We start from the raw sequence: 20113 nt of genomic DNA, 5'->3' as shown, positions 1-20113 counted from the left end.
GGAAACGGGAGGACGGGGGGAGTAGAGATAGCTGGGGACTCGTAGCCAAAATAAAATTATTTCTTCTGAGAAACAAGGGCGTTCTCACAAGGTGCTGGGGAGGCGTGGACTGGAACCAACTGGGGTTGGGCCTATGGCTGGATTGGACATGTGGACTGGGGGAAAAGAAATCTGACTTCTAATTTGGGCGGGGAAACCTGCGGGAACTTCAGAGTCGGCTTTTCACCTGGTGTGCTAATAAATGTGTACTTTGAGGGACACCTAAGCCTCAGAGGTTTGATTGCGTTGGGACTGTGTCTTGGAACCCGGACGCCTGCGTGGATAGGGGGCTGGAGTAGAACAACGGCCCCCAGTCTTTTGGGTGGCAGGGATCCCGTTAAGAGCATTTTTTTCTGAGGCCTGGATGGGACCTCACTCACTTCCATGGCCCAGTTCCTGGGGGGGGAGGAGCTAAGGACCGGCGCTGGTCACCAGCCTGGGGGTTGTGGACCCTTGGACTACAAGACTTCAGAGGTCCCTTCCAACTCTATTTTGTAAGATATTCAAGATGGAAGAGAGACATTTTTGCTCATTGGCATGTTAGAACAGTGCTCCAATTGTTCAACCCCGGCTGACGTGTGTAAAAAAATAACTAAATTTTTCACAGAAGCTTTCAGGCTAACAGGAGAAGCTGATGTCAAGCTTCCGAGTGACACATCCCCTCCGAGACAGGCAAATTCCTCAAAGAACAGTTTTATTGGGACATATCAAATTGGCACATTCTTGGTGAAAAACTGGTGCTAAGTTCCCACCGGGTTTACGCCCAATTAAAAGTTAAACTTTGTCATTTCCCCCCCAGAGTCACCAATCACATGGTCCAATCAGCATATAGTCGTTGCTAGGTGACCTCTGTCTCCACCTCTTGAACACCTGCACCAACATCCTTTATTCCCAGGCAAAAGAATATTTATTTATTTATTTTATTAACAAACATGTAAAATTCACACACACAAAACCTAGACGTACACCACATTTACACAATACAGTACGAACAGGAATTTATAATAGCAATCATCAATCGATACCGCTCACCTTATACTATTTCCCCTTCTGTTGTATTTCATTTGGATTTCACCATTCTTAACCCTCTTATTTTACTCATAACTATTATTTTTTGAGTTTTGTTATATTCCTTCATTGATTCTTGTTTCTTTCCTCCATCCAGCTATACCGTTTATCCCATATCTGGTAGAATTCTGATTCTTCTTTTCCTTGAATTTCTTTAGTTAGTTTGTCCATTTCAGCACAGTCCATAACCTTTCTTATTATTTCATCTTCCCCAGGCGAAAGAGTTTTATTTTGGCTACCGCACCCCAGCTATCTCTACACGGCCCTTCCCTACCCCTTTGCTACACGCTGTGTCAGCCCTGAAGCAGGGAGAAAACTCCCTAGAGCAGGGGTGTCAAACTCAAGGCCTGGGGACCGGATCTGGCAGGTGGGGTGCTTAGATCGAGCCTGCGGGGCTGCCTTGGAAACAGGAAAGGACCAGCCCGTGGCGCCTCTGCCAGTGAAAATGGAGCTCGGGAGGGCTGCACACGGCCCTCCCGAGCTCTGTTTTTGCTGGCGGAGGGCTGCAGGAGGCCGTCGCCGCCAAAAACGGAGCTCGGGAGCCCATTTTTGCGGGCCACCACAGGCACCCCCAATATGACGTTGAGCTGGCCATGCCCACCCTGGCCGCACCACTGTGGACCCCAGACTGTGTTTGCCCCCGAGGTCAAACACGGTCCTGATGCAGCCTTCAGTGAAGTCGAGTTTGACACCCCTGCCCTAGAGAAAAGCTACCAAAAGAAAATGGCCACAGTTGGGCCAACTTCAGAGGAGGCAGAAAATAAGAGCAGAGCGAATTTGCCCTTCGGTTGATATCCAAGATGGTCCCTAGCACTGAAAAAAAAAATTTTGTTTAGCGCTTTGGCGTAATTTGGGGCACATGTAGACGATGGCCTTTAGTGCGCCCTTAGCCCCAGTTCTCGAAGTCTCCTGCCGCTTTAGCAAGAGAGCGGGGCCTGTGGGAGTGAGTCATGTACCCAGCCTGACCTGGTGGCTGGAGTCGAGCGCTCAACTTATGCGCACAGGATATCCTCAACCTTTTTGGGACTTTGCTAGTCTCATATCCTGATTTCCACTTTGCAAGCGGGTCAGAAACAAAGATGCCAGGCTGCACGCACACACACACACACACACACACACACACACACACACAGCTGCTCCTCCCTCCCAAACCTACCAACAGCTGTCTCGGGGCAGAACTGGAGCTGATTTAAGATGTGATGCATGGTGGCCTCTGCATCCTTTTTTTTTTTTTTTAGAAATTTTTATTTCTAAAACAAACATACAAATCCTCCTTCTTTACATACTGTAGAAAGTGTATCAGTTGGTTACAAAAGGCTTTTGTGCATCTCTTCCACCGTCATCAAATATAATTCATATTGATTCTAATATCTTAACTCGGATATTTATTATATTACCATCATCATACCTCCACTTTTATTTGACTATGATTATTTAAACATCCTTCATCATAAAATATACCAAGATTTAATACATAACCACATACTGGCATTTCATTTACTTATTTATAAAATCCTCCATTAACATTAAATCCTCATATCCTATTCTAGTTAAACATCCATAATATTTAATACCAAAAATTTTCTAATCCTCCTTTCCAAATCCCTGTTTACCATTTACATCCAATTCCCTTATATTATACTCATAGCATGTATATAATTTATTATCATTATCCTTTCTTTATTTAACTATATCCTATATCATAACATTCCCCCCCCTAATAATTAAAACTTAGCTGTGTCTAATTTTGTTCTTTTTTATTGTTATTGTTATTAATAACCTTTATATTTAGTCCAAAAGGATTTCTAACCTTCCCTTCACGGGTAACATTCAAGACATAAGAAGAAGACATAAGATTGTTTTGCTATTGGAGAGATACAGGTTGATAGATGGAAGAGTATAATTTAAAACTAGCTAAACTTAGTTAAATTTAGTGACAATAGGTATAGCTAAATAAAAATTGATAATGATAGTAAGGTATACAATGTTGAGCTGTTATGATAAGTAATAATTGGATATGAATATTGAATGTTACCCGCCTCTGTATCCTTGTGGGTGAAGAGTAGAGAGCCATCAATCGTCTTGTCCCAAAGGTGCTTTTTTTTTTTTTCAAGAGGCCCCTGGACCTTTCTGGTTTTTCTTTCAGCTCTGAAGCTTCTTGGATGAGAAGCGAAACGCCTTCAAAGAAAAAAACCAGAAAGTCCAGTGTCCTCTTGAAAAAAAAAAGCACCTTTGGAACAACCACGACTTGGAGGACTGCGAATCTTCAGAGACATCCATTGTCTTGATTTCTGTTAGGTTTTCTGCATAGTATTTAAGGCACCAATGTTTGGCTTCTACTGCTGTGAAATGGCTTCTAGCGTGCAGCACAATGAAGTTGCCACGATAACGGCTTCACAATATTCCACAAGGGGGCTCCCTCTGGTAAGAGGGAAAATCCAACATTCAAAAGTACGTTTGGTCCAGATATTTCCCCCCTATAAATACCCGGGGAACGCAGGGTTATTGGCTAGTATGAAATACAAATAAATGCATCTTCATGGAAGGATGCCCCAATCAATATACCGACTAATATTTTGCAAAAAAAAAAAAAAACAAGTAAGTAAGTATGTAAGTAAGTAAAATCTTTATTACGGTCAAAGACCAGCAATGCACATTAGTTTTTACACTATATTAAAAAATACTAACATTAAAATATAATTAAAAAGTATTGACATTAAAAGTGAATAATAACATAATGGTCCAAAGATTGTTAGAGGTATGTCCTGATAATTGGTACAAGATGGTGCTATACCTCTGTAGCCATTTTTTTTCTTATGGACATTGCAGCAGCACAGAACTTTGTCACTGCATATGTGAAAAAACCCCAAGTATTTATGGGAAAACCAATGCTAAGTATTTGTATTTCTGATTAAAAATCACATTTCTGAAAAACAACATCCTCAATATTTACTCAGCTCTGTGGCTAAGGAGAATGAAGGCAGTCATTGACATTTAGTGACCTTTCAAAGTTACAACGGCATTGAAAAATTTGGCTTGTGACCTTTCTTTCCACACTTACAACCTTTTCAGCATCCCCATGATCATGTGATCAAAATTCAGAGGCTTGCCAACTGGTTCATATTTATGACCGTTGCTGTGTGGTTATGCGATTCCCCCTTTACGACTTTTTGACAAGCGGCGTCAATGGGGAAGCCAGATTCATTTAACAACTGGGTTACTGGGTCAGGAGCCATGGGGGTGCCGTGCTTAGTGTGCAGTACTGCAGGCTACTTCGGCTGATCACCGGCTGCCAACAGTTTGGCAGTTCGAATCTCCCCAACTTCAAGGTCAACTCAGCCTTCCGTTCTTCCAAGGTGGGTAAAATGAGGACCCAGATTGTTGGGGACGATAGGCTGACTCTGTAAATCCACTTAGAGAGGGCTGTAAAGCACTGTGAAGCGGTATATGTCTTAAGTGCTCTTGCTTTTTTTTCTCCTTCCCTCCCTCCTCTCTCCCTCCATGACGCACAGTGGTTAGAATGCAGTAATGCAGGCTAATTCTGCCCACTGCCAGTAGTTTGACCTGACCGGCTCAAGGTCGACTCAGCCTTCTGTCCTTCCGAGGCGGGTAAAATGAGGACCCAGAGTGTTGGGCGCGATAGGCTTGCTCTGTAAAACCACTTAGAGAGGGCTGTAAAGCACTGTGAAGCAGTATACAAGTGCTATTGCTAAGTGTTATTGCTAATAACTAATCAACTGCGGTGATTCACTTAACAACTGTGGCCAGAAAGCTCGTAAAATGGGACCAAACTCACTTAACAAATGTCTCACTTAACAGCAGAAATTTTGGGCTCGATTGTGGTCGTAAGTCAAGGGTCGTGTAAAAAATAGAAACGTGTTTTTTGTTTTTTGATCTTCATGCCAAGAAAGTACGGTTGTAACTGGAAGGACACGATGTAATAAAAGTTGCTAAATAAAAGGCCAACAGAAAACCCTTTTCATATCCCGCTTCACTTCCGTTTATTGTTCCTCTGCTTGACAGTTCAACTAATGCTTTACAGGAATTTCCTCAAGTCGTTTTTTTCCCCTCTCTTCTCCGTCTCTTCCTATTTTTATTTTTTTTTATAGATGTCGCGGAGAAGGACCCAGATGGCGACTGCAGGCATTTAGCGTTGCAGAATCTGCTCCTGATGGAAAACCTGAAGAAAAAGCTTGAATCGGCTACTCTGGAGTATAAGACAGCTTGAGCCTAAAGGGGCTTTCTAAAAAGTTGGAAAGGTTCCCCAGGCCTTTAGGAGAAAGGGGCAAGGGGCTCCGAGCTGGAAGACATCTGGGCTCAGTGTGGCACCTACAACCGACGGATGCTGTTGCTAACCGACATGTAAATTTAGTCCTAGTTATTTATGGTCCTGGCCAGGGGTTGGCCACCTTAAACACGCAAAGAGCCACAAAAGTCCTAACCGGAAGCCCCACATTCAATTCTGGAGACGACCGGAAGTCCGGTTCCCCCACCATAGAGTCTCCTAATGTGGCATCCCTTTTCCTCTACCTGTCCGAACCGAAAGCTCTATCAGTTGTGGAGCTGGCCGGCGACAGCCGCAACAGAGGGATGAAAGAGCCACGTGCAGCTCCAGAGCCACAGGTTGCTGACTCCTGGTCTTAGCCAATTTACTGAAAGTCAAAAGCAAAGTTTTAGAACTGTTGGACATTTTCCCAGAGGGTAAAAAAAACCAAAACATCCCATATTTGCTCCAAGTAGGAATTGATGATGCCTGCCTTGGGTGTTGACTTGGGCGGGGGGGGGGGGGGGGGGGGGGGGGGCTGGACAATGTATTTCCCAAGCCAAATAAAGGGGGAAATTTTATTAAAAACCATTCTGAGCTGGGACAGGCTCTATTTTTCTAAAGGGTTCGTTCTTTACAAGGGATTCTGCAGTCAAAGAAAGTGGATTCACTTGACAAATTCAGTCATCTTGACAGGAAAGCCTATTAGGACATGCATTCAATTTCGCAGCTATTCAGATTGTTGGCTGAGCAGGTACAAAAACAGCCAGGGAAAGGATTGAAGCTGCGAAACGGTCCCCTTTGTCAGTCCACAGGCATGCCGATTTACCACCGGCTTAAGGACTTGGCAGCACAAGGAAACAACAGCCAGCCATCGACACCCCAATCAACCATTAAGAAGCCACACCTAACCATGTACCACATAAATACTATACATAGAATAGCCCAAAGCACATGTTCCGATAGAGAGAGATTCCATGAGGATGAGCTCCAGCACGAGTCCGAAAGCTTGGAAGACTAAATCTCTGGTCCCAGTGGATCAATCCAGACTGGAGCCTTTTAAGAGTGCCTAGAATTCAGTTTATTCCTGCTATTTTGTATTACTCTTCTGCCATTCCCAGCCTCTTGTTCTTCAGGTTTAAGGCCGCACAAAAAGACACAAGCGACTTGTGTATCTAAAATATTTAATACAAATATGAAGAATACATCTTTGAAACCGTTTTGGAGTATTTTAAAAGGGATATAAAAAACCTGTGGCCTTGGGAATGCCCAGGTTCCCAAGGATCGACAGGATTACAGAGCAAGGATTACAGAGTCCGTTGGTCTTTCCCCTCACCACATCCGAAACACGGCGGTGTGCCCCTGAGCCGTTCAGGAGGGCTCTGCTTCGTCGGCCACTTCTTCGACCTCCTTGTCCTCCACGCTGTTGTGGCGAACTCTCTCTGGAGGGACGTTTCGGCTGAGCGGGATGCCCAGTCCTCGGTGCACAGCCTCGACCGTCTGCTGGTTGACGTAGTAGTTGAGATTCACGCAGGGGATTTTCTTCCGCATTTCTTCCAGGTACCGATAGGCCTGTTGAAAAAGAAGGGAATGGCGTTCACAGGCTGTTCTACGGTCTGAGCCCAGCCCAGAACACTTAAGTGGCTGGAGATGCCTTGGCCAACTTGCTCTGTACTCTGGATTAATACAGTGGCCCCCCAACCTTCTGGGCACGAGGGACCAGTTCCACAGAGAAAGCTTTTTCTGTGGACCGGAGGGGCGTGGTATTGCATGCTGCCTGCACCCTGTGGATGGGGCCTCACTTGTTTCTGCAGACCGGTTACTGGCATGCCAGCGCCCTGTACCAGTCCACGGACCGGGGATTGGGGAACCCTGGATTAATACATACAGGTGGTCCTCGACCTACAACCATTAAGCCATGGTGATGCAGGGGTGAGAGTGTAAAACTGCAGGCTACTTCTGCTGACTGCCGGCTGCCTGCAATTTGGCAGTTCAAATCTCAGCAGGCTCAAGGTTAATTCAGTCTTCCATCCTTCCGAGGTGGGTCAAATGAGGACCCAGATTGTTGGGGGCAAGAGGCTGACTCTGTAGAAAGGGCTGTAAAGCACTGTGAAGCGGGATATAAGTCTAAGTGCTCTTTCTATTCCTTCCTGTACATTTTAACGCTGTCTCTTCTTTGCTCAAACGCTAGAGAGCACCTAGGGGGTTGAGAAGAGCAGTTCCTTTTGGCCTGTAATTCTGGCTTCCCTGTTTGAAAGTGAGCCATGTGGATGCTTCCTGCTGGAAGCGTGTGAATCATCTCTTCTCCAGATGGCCCTGCATAATTGCTTCCTCTGACTTCCTCTCTCCCCATCCATCCAGGTGGGGAGAAGAGGTACCAGAATACTGTCGAATGGTAAGATAGCGAGGCCCGGATTACTGAATTTATACATCGTCCCCAGGTCCTGTCACCAATGACTGGGAGTTATTCAGGATGGATCAGACACTACCTGCAGATTCAGAAATAACAAATCTGCAAAAGGCAAATAGGAGATCTCTTCTATCTGAAATGTCTCTACATTTAAAAGGTAAAGGTTCCCCTCGCACATATGGGCTAGTCGTTCCTGACTCTAGGGGGTTGTGCTCATCTCCGTTTCAAAGTCGAAGAGCCAGTGCTGTCCGAAGACGTCTCGGTGGTCATGTAGTCGGCATGGCTAAATGCCGAAGGCGCACGGAGCGCTGTTCCCTTCCCACCAAAGGTGGTTCTTATTTTTCTACTTGCATTTTTAACGTGCTTTTCGAACTGCTAGGTTGGCAGAAGCTGGGACAAGTAATGGGAGCTCACTCCCATTACGTGGCGCTAGGGATTCGAACCGCTGAACTGCCGATCTTTCTGATCGACAAGCTCAGTACCGCTTAGTGACTGAAGTTACAATGGACCCTGAAAAAGCTACTTATGATCCAGATTTAAACTTCTGGTGTCCATCACATACACACACTCCTCAATCACCTGACTGAATTTTGAGTATTCAGCAACTTAACAGTTGCCAGCACAATGTAGTCACACAACTGATTTACGACATTTTTGCTTTACCCTATGGAGTGAAAAGTGCCCCATCGCAAACAAGGGGGCTCACTTAACGACTGTCATGAGTCTGATCAGGTGGTGACCTGCTTTATGACTCCTGCAACTTAACAAAACGATGGGCTCAATTACTGTCCCAATTCAAGGGCTACCTATAATAGCAGTATATACTTTCCGAGGGCTCAAAATTTCAGGGGAATCATTAAAATGTACTGCCCAAACCAACACGTGGCATAAACAGTAAAATGAATAATGTTTTAGGAATGTTTACCGTTTGTAACCTAGAGAGGCGTTTAATTACGAAGTCCCCCTACACATATCTGCAGCTGTAAAGTGCGGTGGACGCTGCTGAATAAGAATCATTTAAAGTGGTTTGTGGAGACACTCACCATCTGGAATTCTTGCATCTGCAAATGATGCTCCACCAGGAATCCAAGCACATCCCCCAGGCGGATGGTGGTGTCCAGATCAGGTTCTCCCAGGAGCAGTTCGCACTGCCTGATGGCCTCTTTAGGGTCCTCGGAGTAAAGCCTAGGAGGGGGGGGGAAAACACCACCAACAAAGATGAATAGAGCCTCGGTGGCGCAGTGGTTAGAGTGCAGTACTGCAGGCTACTTCTGCTGACTGCCGGCTGCCTGCAATTTGACAGATCAAATCTCACCAGGCTGAAGGTTGACTCAGCCTTCCACCCTTCCGAGGTGGGTCAAATGAGGACCCAGATTGTTGGGGGCAAGAGGCTGACTCCGTAAACCCCTTAGAGAGGGCTGTGAAGCACTGTGAGGTGGTATATACAATACAATAGCAGAGTTGGAAGGGACCTTGGAGATCTTCTAGTCCAACCCCCTGCTTAGGCAGGAAACCCTATGCCCTTTCAGACAAATGGCTATCCAACATCATCTTAAAGACTTCCAGTGTTGGAGCATTCACAACTTCTGGAGAGAAGCTGTTCCACTGATTAATTGTTCTAACTGTCAGGAAATTTCTCCTCAGTTCTAAGTTGCTTCTCTCCTTGATTAGTTTCCACCCATTGCTTCTTGTTCTACACTCAGGTGCCTTGGAGAATAGTTTGACTATAAGTCTAAGTGCTGTAGTTATTGCTATGATTAGGGGATGGGAAGCTAAAACCTATGAAGAATGGTTGCAGGAACTGGGTATGTCTAGTCTTATGAAAAGAAGGACCAGGGGAGACATGATAGGAGCATTCCAATATCTCTGGGGCTGCCACAAAGAAGAGGGAGTCAAGCTCTTCCCCAAAGCACCTGAGGGCAGGACAAGAAGCAATGGGTGGAAACTAATCAAGGAGAGAAGCAATCTAGAACTAAGAAACTTCTTCACAAAACAATCAATGGAATGGCTTCCCTCCAGAAGTTCTGAGTACTCCATCATTGGGGATTTTTTAAGATTGTGGCCCTCCGCTGAGGACTACCTGCACTATAAAACAGCACTGCCGGCTGGGGGAATCCTGGGAGTTGAAGTCCACCCATCTTAAAATAGCCAAGGTTGAGAAACGCTGCTATAAAGATCTCCCCAGGCTCCTCCCTCTCACCTCCGGGCTTGGATGAATCTCTTGACCAGTGTCATCTTGCTCTGCAAGTGTGCAAGCTTGTTCTCTTGCTCGACTGGGCTGCGCGTCTTTGCCTTGGACATACACTTGTACGCCTCGGTCAGGGCTCCCAAGGCCTTCTCGTAATTCTGGAAATCATCCACTTCCACCTGCAAGGAAGGAAAAAGAGCAGCGGCCTCTTCTATTACTGACAGGCGATTGAAATGGAGTGTCGTGCTTGTCGTTCTGCTAATCCAGGGGTCGGCAACCTTAAAAGACTCAAAGAGCCATTTGGGCCCTTTTCCCACAGAAAACACTGGGAGCCACAAAACCTGGGTGGGTGTGGTCACCCCGCCTAGTCACATGACACCCCCAGCCACGCCTACCCAGGTTTTGTGCCTCATGGTGTCTTCTGTGGGAAATGGGTCTCGCCCTCCCTCCCATTTCTGTTTTTCTCTTTTTCCTCTCCCTCTCTTCTTTCTTTCTTTTTCTTTCTTTCCCTTTCTCTCCCTCTCATTTGTTTCTCTCTTTCCTCTCCCTCTCTTAATTTTTTCTTTCCCCTTCTCTCTCTCTCATTCGTTTCTCTCTTTCCCTCTCTTAATTCTTTCCCCTTCTCTCTCTCTCTCATTTGTTTCTCTCGTTCCCTCTCTTAATTCTTTCTTTCTTTCCCCTTCTCTCTTTCATTTGTTTTCTCTCCTTCCTCTCCCTCTCTTAATTCTTTCTTTCTTTCTCCTTCTCTCTCTCTCATTTGTTTCTCTTTTTCTTCTCTCTCATTCTCTCCCATCATTTTCTCATTTCTCTTTTTCTCCCCATTTCTCTCCCATTTCTCTCCCTCCCTCTCATTTCTCAGTGGCGGACCTGCCCCCCTTTCTCTCGTATCTTCCTCCTGGATCCCATTGCCAGCCCGCCAGCCCACATGTTAGCGAAGTTGACATTGGCCATGGCTGGGTTGGGCCAGTGTCTCAGGACGGAGAGCAGGTTGCACAACCAGGTTGGCAGGGCGCCACAGGAGAGGGGTCAAAGAACCACGTGCGGCTCAGAAGCCATGGGTTGCCGACACCCGTACTAAGCTAAGCCTCGCAAGCTGACAGCCTGACATCAGTAATGTGTGGGGAGGGAGCAGCGCGGAGGGGGAACATAGGGAGGAAACTCAGAGGACTCAAACCCAAGCAGCACAGTCCAGTGGGAAGTACCAGCTGTCTCAAAGTCACACCAAAAGAATGTGGAGACAACAAGAAAGGGACTGTGTCCCAAGCAATTTATTAACACCTGATTGATTGATAACTAGGAGCTTGGCTGTGAACAAGGCAGAAACTAATTGCATCTTTTGCGCGCGAAAATCTCAGATCCGGCTTTGCCTGCTCGGTAACCCCCTTGGCTTTAGTAAAGCATATTTTTGGCTAATCATGGGCCAGGGGTCTTTCTTTCCTAACTGACCACATTGGGAAGGTTTGGCATGGAGGATCTGAAGCAGGATCTCGCCCACCTGAGCACACGCGTCGTAAAAGCCAGCCAAGAGGTCGAGCGCCCTCCCTTTGGTGTAGAAGCTGATTATGTTCTTCATGATGTCTGGATCTTTGCGACAGTCCAGGGTCTGCAGATAATTGGCAGCCATGATGTAAATCTCCCTTTGCCTCGAGACGCCGGCAAAGAAGACAATCTTTTCGGTGTCACCAGATTTCAGCAGAGCCCGCATGGCCTACACAACAAAAGGGTAGAGTTGCATCAAAGCCAATCTTCGTGACAGTCGCAGACCAGCATAAGGGGTTTAGAATCACTTGTTCATCAGCAAGTGCAAGCAAGCTGGTGCAAAGACCTCGAGAGATACAGAGTGTTTCAGTTATGTTTATAAGGTGCTACATCTTTCAACCCACATAAAGCAGTTGGTCTAAAACAAGGTTTGTTAAAGAGCACATATAAGCTGTGTTCCAGGGAATCGTTTTCCTTTTGAGGAGAGGCTGTCTGTCAGGCCTACAGCCATATTCCTTGCTGGATCTTTGGCCTGTCACACACACTCTTATTTTACTATGCTGTTACCTTCCCACCAAAGGTGGTCCCTATTTTTCTACTTGAATTTTTTATGTGCTTTCGAACTGCTAGGTTGGCAGAAGCTGGGACAAGAAACGGGAGCTCCCTCCGTTACGCGGCGCTAGGGATTCTAACAGCTCTTCACTTTCTGCCATTAGAGTGGCATCATCTGCATATCTGAGGTTGTGGATATTTTCCCCGGCAATCTTAATTCCAAATTAAGGCTACCATTGCAATAAACACAAGTTCCATCTTGGGCGGGCCAGTTTGATGCTGTGTGGAAGCCCGTTTTCTCGGAATGAGAGAGCAAGTTAAACACACCCAATTAGGCTGATTTCTCCCGGCACCCCAAAGCGGAGGCACATGGAACGCTTCTACTTGCATTTTTACGTGCTTTCGAACTGCTAGGTTGTCAGTAGCTGGGACAAGGAACGGGAGAAGTCACTCCGTTACGCGGCGCTAGGGATTTGAACTGCTGAACTTTCCGATCGAGAAGCTCAGCATCTTAGCTACTAAGCCTTTGCTTAGCAATGGAAATTTTGGGCTCCGTTGTGGTCATAGGTCGAGGACCATTAAACCAGCTGAGGCTCTCCTCCTCCTCTCACCTTCTTACCTTCAGCTTGTTCCCTGCTTGGGTATATTTCTTGGTGGCCATGTGATAATTGCCCTGCCTCATACAGCAGTCAGCGATCTGTTCCAGGAGCTCCCGCCGGGAATCCTCGGAAAGTTCCTTGGAATCCTTTGAAATGGTCATCTTCTCTGCCATCTCTTCTGTGATGGTCAGGTTCTGCACCAGGCAAAGCTGCAGGGCATCCTGGTACTGAGATACAGATAGAAAGGATGCAAGAGCCAACTCAGCTAAACATCTGGTGGGAGGAGGGAATCAAGTTAGCCCAGGTAGGAAATAACCAGGCTGAGCCCGAGAGTGGGGTCAAATGCGTCATTAGTCACGAGTCTCTGCGCTCCAGCAAGAGATCTAAGTCTGTCCCACATGGAATGCCTTTCTTATCTCCTGCGAATTTTCCCCTTGACCCTTAGCAGCTCAAATTCTTGTAGAAAATGTAAGGTGGCAATAAATCTTTATCCGCATCTGTGATAAGGAAGGTCGTGAAATGGGGCAAAACTCACTTAACAAATGTCTCGCTTAGAAACATGACATTTTGGAATCCATTGTGGTCATAACTCGAGGACTGTCTATTAATTATATCTGTCTGTGTCTGTCTATTAATTATATCTATTAATTATATCTATTAATTATATCTATCTGTTAATTATATCTATCTATTAATTATATCTGTCTATTAATTATATCTGTCTGTCTGTGTCTATTATATCTATCTATCTGTCTATCTATTAATTATATCGGTTCACCGACAAATGCGCGCTCGACAAATGCGCGCCGACAAAACCACGCCTGCCATCAACAAACAGCATAATGGGACACGAAAACGTTATAACCCTAACCCTTTATAACGTTTTCACGTCCCACTATGTTGTTTGTTGATGGTGGGTGCGGTTTTGTCGGTGCGCATTTGTCAGGCGCGCATTTGACGGGTCACGAATTATATCTACCTATCCATCCATCCTCTGTCTGTCTGTCTGTCTGTGTATTCTTTCTATCTATCTATCTATCTATCTATCTATCTATCTATCTATCTATCTATCTATCTATCTATCATCTATCATCTATCTATCATATCTATCTGTCTTGTCTGTCTATCTATCATCTATCTATATTTAAAGATTGATTATTTTTATTACAAAAACTTTTGTTCTGGGAAAACCATTCAGAAAGCAAATCCATAGTACAGGTTTTTCAATTCGCGGGACCGACCCTCCTGCCTTATTTCCGGAAATGCGACATTACCTTTTTGGCAGCTAGCAACAGCTGAACGGCCTTCTCGTACTGAGAATGTTCGATGAAGAAGTCGGAGCAGCGAGCCAGGAGGATCGGGTCGGATTTCTCATCCAGATCTTCCGCAACCAGTTGCAAGGCTGCAAATTGCTCGGTGGCAAAGGCCAGCTCCAGAGCCTTGGACAAGTGTCCAGCCTGTCAGGGTGGGGAAAGAGATTTTTTTGATTTTTTTGCAACCTCTTCCTTTGCGACGACTCCTTTGTGCCGATGCAGAATTTGTTTGAGTTTCAGTCACTGCTGTGTCCAGTTCTGGTCACCATGATACAAAAAAAAAAAGAAAAAAAAAAGAAGATGCGGAGACTCTAGAAAGAGTGCAGAGAAGAGCATCAAAGAGGATTAGGGGACTGGAGGCTAAAACATATGAAGAACGGTTGCAGGAACTGGGTATGTCTAGTTTAATGAAAAGAAGGACCAGGGGAGAAACAATAGCAGTGTTCCAATATCTTAGGGGTTGCTACAAAGAAGAGGGGATCAAACCATTCTCCAAAGCACTGGAAGGCAGGACAAGAAACAATGGATGGAAACTAATCAAGAAGAGAAGCAACTTAAAACTGAGGAGAAATTTCCTGACAGTTAGAAGAATTAATCAGTGGAACAGCTTGCCTCCAGAAGTTGTGAATGCCCAACACTGGAAGTCTTTAAGAAGAGGTTGGACAACCATTTGTCTGAAGTAGTGTAGGGTTTCTTGCCTAAGTAGGGGGTTGGACTAGAAGACCTCCAAGGTCCCTTCCAACTCTGTGATTCTATTCTGTTCTAAAGTTGGACTCAAACTTTTTAAATGGGCCCAATTTATGGTTCCTCAGACTGTTGGGGGCTGGACGAGCTGGGTGGGCGTATGTCTGTCTCTTTCTCTCCCTCTCTTGAGGCCAGAGAGGCAAAAAACGTGCCTGGTTTTGGCCTCCAGAGGCCTCAGTGCATCCCGTTTTTGGCTTCATCGGCCTCCAGAAGGCGGGTGAAGGCCAGTGGGTAGGCGGGGTGATGTGGGCAGGGTAGCCTCGTGGTCCTGCGTAGGCCGGGTTAATGGCTTCGGTGGGCCATATCCAGCCCACAGGCATAGTGTGAGGGCCCCTGGTCTAGTCTAACTAAGAGAAGGACTTGTGTTGACATGCTAAGAGTCTTCTAATATTTGAAGGCTATTGCAGAGAACAGGGGGTCAACCTATTCAAAGCACCTGAAGGCAGGACAGGAAGCAATGGGTGGAAACTAATCGAGGAGAGAAGCAACCCAGAACTAAGGAGAAATTTCCTGAGAGTGAGAAACATTAATCAATGAAACAACTTTTCCTTCAGAAATTGTGGTGGCTCCATCACAGGAGGTTTTCAAGAAGAGATTGGACAACTGTTTGTCTGAAGTGGTGTAGGGTTTCCTGCCTAAGCAGGGGGTTGGACTAGAAGACCTCCAAGGTCCCTTCCATCCCCTGTTATATTCTGTACTCTGTACCCACACTGGGATGAAGGCATACCTTGTGGTAGAGAGTCACAGCTTGGTCCATTTGTTCTCCTCTTCCTTCATAGTAGCGGGCAGCTTCTATCATGTCTTCTGGGGAGCTGAGAAGGGCCAGGTTCATTAACTGGTCGTCCAGCTGGTTTTCCTGGTTTAAAACAAACAAACAAACAAACTTCACTTTCAGGCCTTTCGTGGTTAAAAGTAGTAGAGATTTGCGCTTGCCCTTTCCCATGTTTTTCTTCTAAAAAGGCGACTGTGCTTACGATCTTCCTTCAGCTTTCCTTGGCTTTACAAACCCGCAAAGATCATACATATGAGGAATATCACCTTTTGAATCACTCTCCTAACAAACAGTTGCTTAAGAAGCTCATCGCTGAATGAGGACTGCCTGTAAACTAAATCCAGATGATAAAAGTCCCATTCCTTTTCTAGACATGTGTCGACCCTGGTAAAACTTGAGGTGTAATTTGTCACTTTGACAAAAAGAACAAGATCCTGTGACCACTAGCCCAGCTATAAGCGTTGGGTTCTGGTTGCATCTTCTGAGAACATGTGAAGCAGAGGTGGGTTCCTACCAGTTCGCACCTATTCGGTAGAACCGGTTTGTCAAATCTACCGAACCGGTTAGAAGAGGTTCCACCAGTGGACCCGGAAAGCAGGCCACACCTACAGAAGAGGTTCCAAACTTTTTTGAAACCCACCACTGGTCCTTGGATAGGATTATTCTATACTATCAGGCTCCTATTTATAAAACTCAGGGCCTCTGTGAAAGGTAAGGATGACTCCTGCGTTTGTGGTGCAATCAGAACATTGTGTGTGTTGAAGTTGTTTTAACGCAAACCAAAGATGCCTTTTAAAAAACAAGTTTACATCATATTCTTATGCATGCCAGTGCTGTGTGTGAGGTAATTTAAGGTGGTTCTGACAAGTGTCGTTGGCATCTTCATATCCGGTCACATGGGCGGCAAGCCACTCCCATACGGTCACATGAGCAAGCCACTCCCATACGGTCACATGGGTGGCAAGCCACTCCCATCCGGTCACATGGGGGGCAAGCCACTCCCATCCGGTCACATGGGGGGCAAGCCACTCCCATCCGGTCACATGGGGGGCAAGCCACTCCCATCCGGTCACATGGGTGGCAAGCCACTCCCACAAAGGAGACCACACTCATAGAGTAGGTTCGAACAATTTTTGAAACCCACCACTGATGTGAAGGGTCTTCAGCCTCGTCCAGGGGGTGGAAACCTCGACCTTTTGATGGAGAAAGCCAAGTCAGCACAACTCAGAAAGTCTACAATTAGTAACCTCAGCAGCTCAGGGATCATTGCAAGTTACCCGTACCTTACACAAACGGATGGCGTTATTGAACGCTTGAGCCCGGGTGTAGAAGTGCACCGCCTGCTTGATGTCCTCGCGGCTCTCATACTGACGAGCCACGTGATAAGAAGCTGCCCAATTGCCTGTTGCGTTTGCTATTTCGGCAGCCTGAAGAGAAAAAGAGAAACTGTTGTGGCCTGGCAGCAGCAAGCAGAGCTGGCAGCAGATTCTGACAGTGAGGAGGTTGGGGAGGAAGATGGGCCAGTCCTGGAGTCTGGGGAAGGCTCTGAGGAAGGCTCTGTGTCGGAGGCAGAGAGGGGGCCAGGGCCATATGCCAGTTATCAGCTGCCTTCAGAGTCAGACATCAGTGAGGCAGAGAAACAGCTGGAGCCTGTTCCCACTGTGAGCATGCGCAGAGTTGCCAGATGAAGGGAGCAGCTAAAGAACAGGGGTCAACTTGGGAGTAAGGCCACAGGTGGACGGTGAATGGCCCCTCCAAGAGGAAACGAGGAGCGAAAGGGGAGTGGAGTTTGCAGGAGACAATTAGTTCGTTTAATTGGTTTGTGACTCTCGGAGGCTCCTTGGCACGTTTTGCAGATATCAGCCTGGCAGCTCTCCAAGCCAGATAAAGTCTGTGACCGTAAATCCGCCCTTGAAAGTCTTTGCTGGATGTGAATGAGCAGAATTCACAGTCAATTAATAAAAGGGTTTTTTGTTGGAACAAGGAGTTTGCTTCATGCTCTTGGGAAGCCTCGCTCAGAACAGAGACAAAACCCGATGCTTTCTCCACTTTGAACCACCCACTGGCCCCTTGGAAGGAGCATCCATGGAAAGCCTCCGTCATCCAGATCGTGGTTGTCCAAAGGTGCTTTTTTTCCAAGAGGCAACTGGACTTTCTTGGGTTTTTTTCACCCTTGAAGATGTTTTGCCTCTCATCCCAAAAGCTTCTCCAGTTCTGAAGAAGCTTCTTGGATGAGAGGTGAAACGCCTTCAAGGAAAAACCGAAAAAGTCCAGTTGCCTCTTGAAAAAAGCACCTTTGGGACTATGAAGGAGTAGGTGAAGGAGTCAAGCTATTTCCCCAAACTCCCAAAGACCAGAGAAGGAATAATGGATGGAAACTGACGAAGGAGAGATTCAACCTGGAAATAAGGAGGGGTTTTCTGACAACGAGAACAAACAATCAATAGAACGGAAGTTGCCTTTGGAAGTTGTGGGAGCTTCATCACTGGAGGCTTTCAAGAAGAGACTGGACTGCCATCTGTCAGAAATGGTGTAGGGTCCCCTGCTTGGGCAGGGGGTTGGACTAGATGTCCTACAAGGTCCCTTCGAACACTGTTAAATTATCTAAGTATCTAAGATGATCAAAGACCTAGAGGCTAAAACATACAATGGACGGTTGCAGGAACTGGGCATGGCTAGTCTAGTGAAGAGAAGGACCAGGGGAGAGACAGGATAGCAGCCTTCCAATATTTGTGGGGCTGCTACAGAGAGGAAGGGGTCAAGCTATTCTCCAAAGCACCTGAAGGCCAGACCAGGAAAAATGGATGGAAACTGACCAAGGAGAGATTCAACCTGGAAATCAGGAGGAATTTTCTGACATGGAGAGCAATCAACCCATGGAACAGAAGTTGCCTTTGGAAGTTGTGGGAGTTTCATCATTGGAGGCTTTCAAGAAGAGACTGGACTGCCATCTGTCAGAAATGGCCTAGGGTCTCCTGCTTGAGCAGGGAGTTGGACTAGATGACGTACAGTACAAGATCCCTTCCAACTCTGTTAATCTGTTAAAAGAAATTGAATTTACCTTCTGGATGTTACCCAGGAAGCAATGGATACGGACCATGGAAAAATAATCCTGAGCCAGCTCATAATATTTGAATGCCGCTTCCAAGTCAGCCTGGCCTTCTAGATACTGAGCCCACCATTTCCACAAACCCCTGGAGGAGGAAAAACAAAGGGTAGGAGAGAAGGTGGATAGCAATCAATCAACCAACCAAGCAACCAATCAGAATCCAGATGGATGACATCTTCTCAAAGTATTGAGCTATTAATTAGGCAGCGGGAGCAAATCTTGCATGAGGGAGGAAAGACACAGGCATAGCAGTTTTAGATCAACTCCTGGCAAACCCAGGTAGTCCTTGACTTTCAGCCGTTCATTTAGTGACAGGTCAAAGTTACAACTGCACAGGAAAAAGTGATTTTTCCTTCTGTTTTTCACATTTAACAACTGTTGTGGCATCCCCATGCTCGCCAAAAATGTGGATGCTTGGCAACTGGGTGATATTTCTGGTTGCTGTGACCCAGGATCATTTGATCCACTTTGGCGAACTTCTGAAAGCAAAGCAAGGTTTCCTTAACTACCGTGGTACTTAATTTAATACCACAGCGATCTGCTTAACGGCGGTGGCAAGAAAGGGGGTAAAATGGGGCAGACATCCCTTAACAACTGTCTCGCTTAGCCGCAGAAATTTTGGGCTGAATTGTCGCCGTCAGTCAAGGATCAGCTTCTCAAGAGAACCGGTAGTGGAAATTTTGAGTAGTTCGGAGAACCGGCATGCCACTTCTGGCTGGCCTCACCCCCATCTATTCTCTGCCTCTCGTCTGATCGGAGTCCCAGCTGATCGGCTGGGTCTTCTTCTGTTGCTCTGCACAGGAGAACAGAGCTGGAAAGCAGGTTAGTGGAGTGGGGAGGGAATGGGGATTTTGCAGTATCCTTCCCCTGGAGAGGGGAGGGGATGGGGATTTTACAGTATCCTTCCCCTGGAGTGGGGAGGGAATGGGGATTTTGCAGTATCCTTCCCCTGGAGTGGGGAGGGAATGGAGATTTTGCAGTATCCTTCCCCTGGAGAGGGGAGGGGATGGGGATTTTACAGTATCCTTCCCCTGGAGTGGGGAGAGAATGGGGATTTTGCAGTATCCTTCTCCTGGAGTGGGGAGGGAATGGAGATTTTGCAGTATCCTTCCCCTGGAGTGGGGAGGGAATGGAGATTTTACAGTATCCTTCCCCTGGAGTGGGGAGAGAATGGGGATTTTACAGTAAGCTTCCCCTGGAGTGGGGAGGGAATGGAGATTTTGCAGTATCCTTCCCCTGGAGAGGGGAGGGAATGGGGATTTTACAGTATCCTTCCCCTGGAGTGGGGAGAGAATGGGGATTTTACAGTAACCTTCCCCTGGAGTGGGGAGGGAATGGGGATTTTGCAGTATCCTTCTCCTGGAGTGGGGAGGGAATGGAGATTTTGCAGTATCCTTCCCCTGGAGTGGGGAGAGAATGGGGATTTTACAGTAAGCTTCCCCTGGAGTGGGGAGAGAATGGGGATTTTACAGTATCCTTCCCCTGGAGTGGGGAGGGAATGGAGATTTTGCAGTATCCTTCCCCTGGAGTGGGAGGGAATGGAGATTTTGCAGTATCCTTCCCCTGGAGTGGGGAG

At 46.5% G+C, this 20113-nt stretch overlaps 2 protein-coding genes across 2 annotated transcripts in view; one reads left to right on the top strand and one right to left on the bottom strand.

The window, feature by feature from the left end:
- The window catches only part of TELO2 (telomere maintenance 2), a 35687-nt gene extending 29831 nt beyond the window's left edge, over nucleotides 1-5856 (top strand). Inside the window, exon 21 of the mRNA XM_032230432.1 lies at nucleotides 5217-5856. Within this exon, the coding sequence (XP_032086323.1) occupies nucleotides 5217-5335 (119 nt within the window). The 3' untranslated portion in view covers nucleotides 5336-5856. The remainder of the gene's footprint in view (nucleotides 1-5216) is intronic.
- A 106-nt stretch (nucleotides 5857-5962) lies between these two features.
- Nucleotides 5963-20113, bottom strand: part of IFT140 (intraflagellar transport 140) — a 100890-nt gene continuing 86739 nt past the window's right edge. The window contains 9 exon segments of the mRNA XM_032231021.1: nucleotides 5963-6943; nucleotides 8825-8966; nucleotides 9982-10148; nucleotides 11465-11677; nucleotides 12620-12826; nucleotides 13874-14056; nucleotides 15384-15512; nucleotides 16712-16855; nucleotides 18490-18622. Of these exon segments, the coding sequence (XP_032086912.1) occupies nucleotides 6743-6943; nucleotides 8825-8966; nucleotides 9982-10148; nucleotides 11465-11677; nucleotides 12620-12826; nucleotides 13874-14056; nucleotides 15384-15512; nucleotides 16712-16855; nucleotides 18490-18622 (1519 nt within the window). The 3' untranslated portion in view covers nucleotides 5963-6742.

This window comes from Thamnophis elegans, chromosome 14 (assembly GCF_009769535.1).
Source record: "Thamnophis elegans isolate rThaEle1 chromosome 14, rThaEle1.pri, whole genome shotgun sequence".
NCBI classification, from domain to species: domain Eukaryota; kingdom Metazoa; phylum Chordata; class Lepidosauria; order Squamata; family Colubridae; genus Thamnophis; species Thamnophis elegans.
Note: the sequence above shows the minus strand (reverse complement) of the source record. Positions and strands in the feature narration are given on the sequence as shown.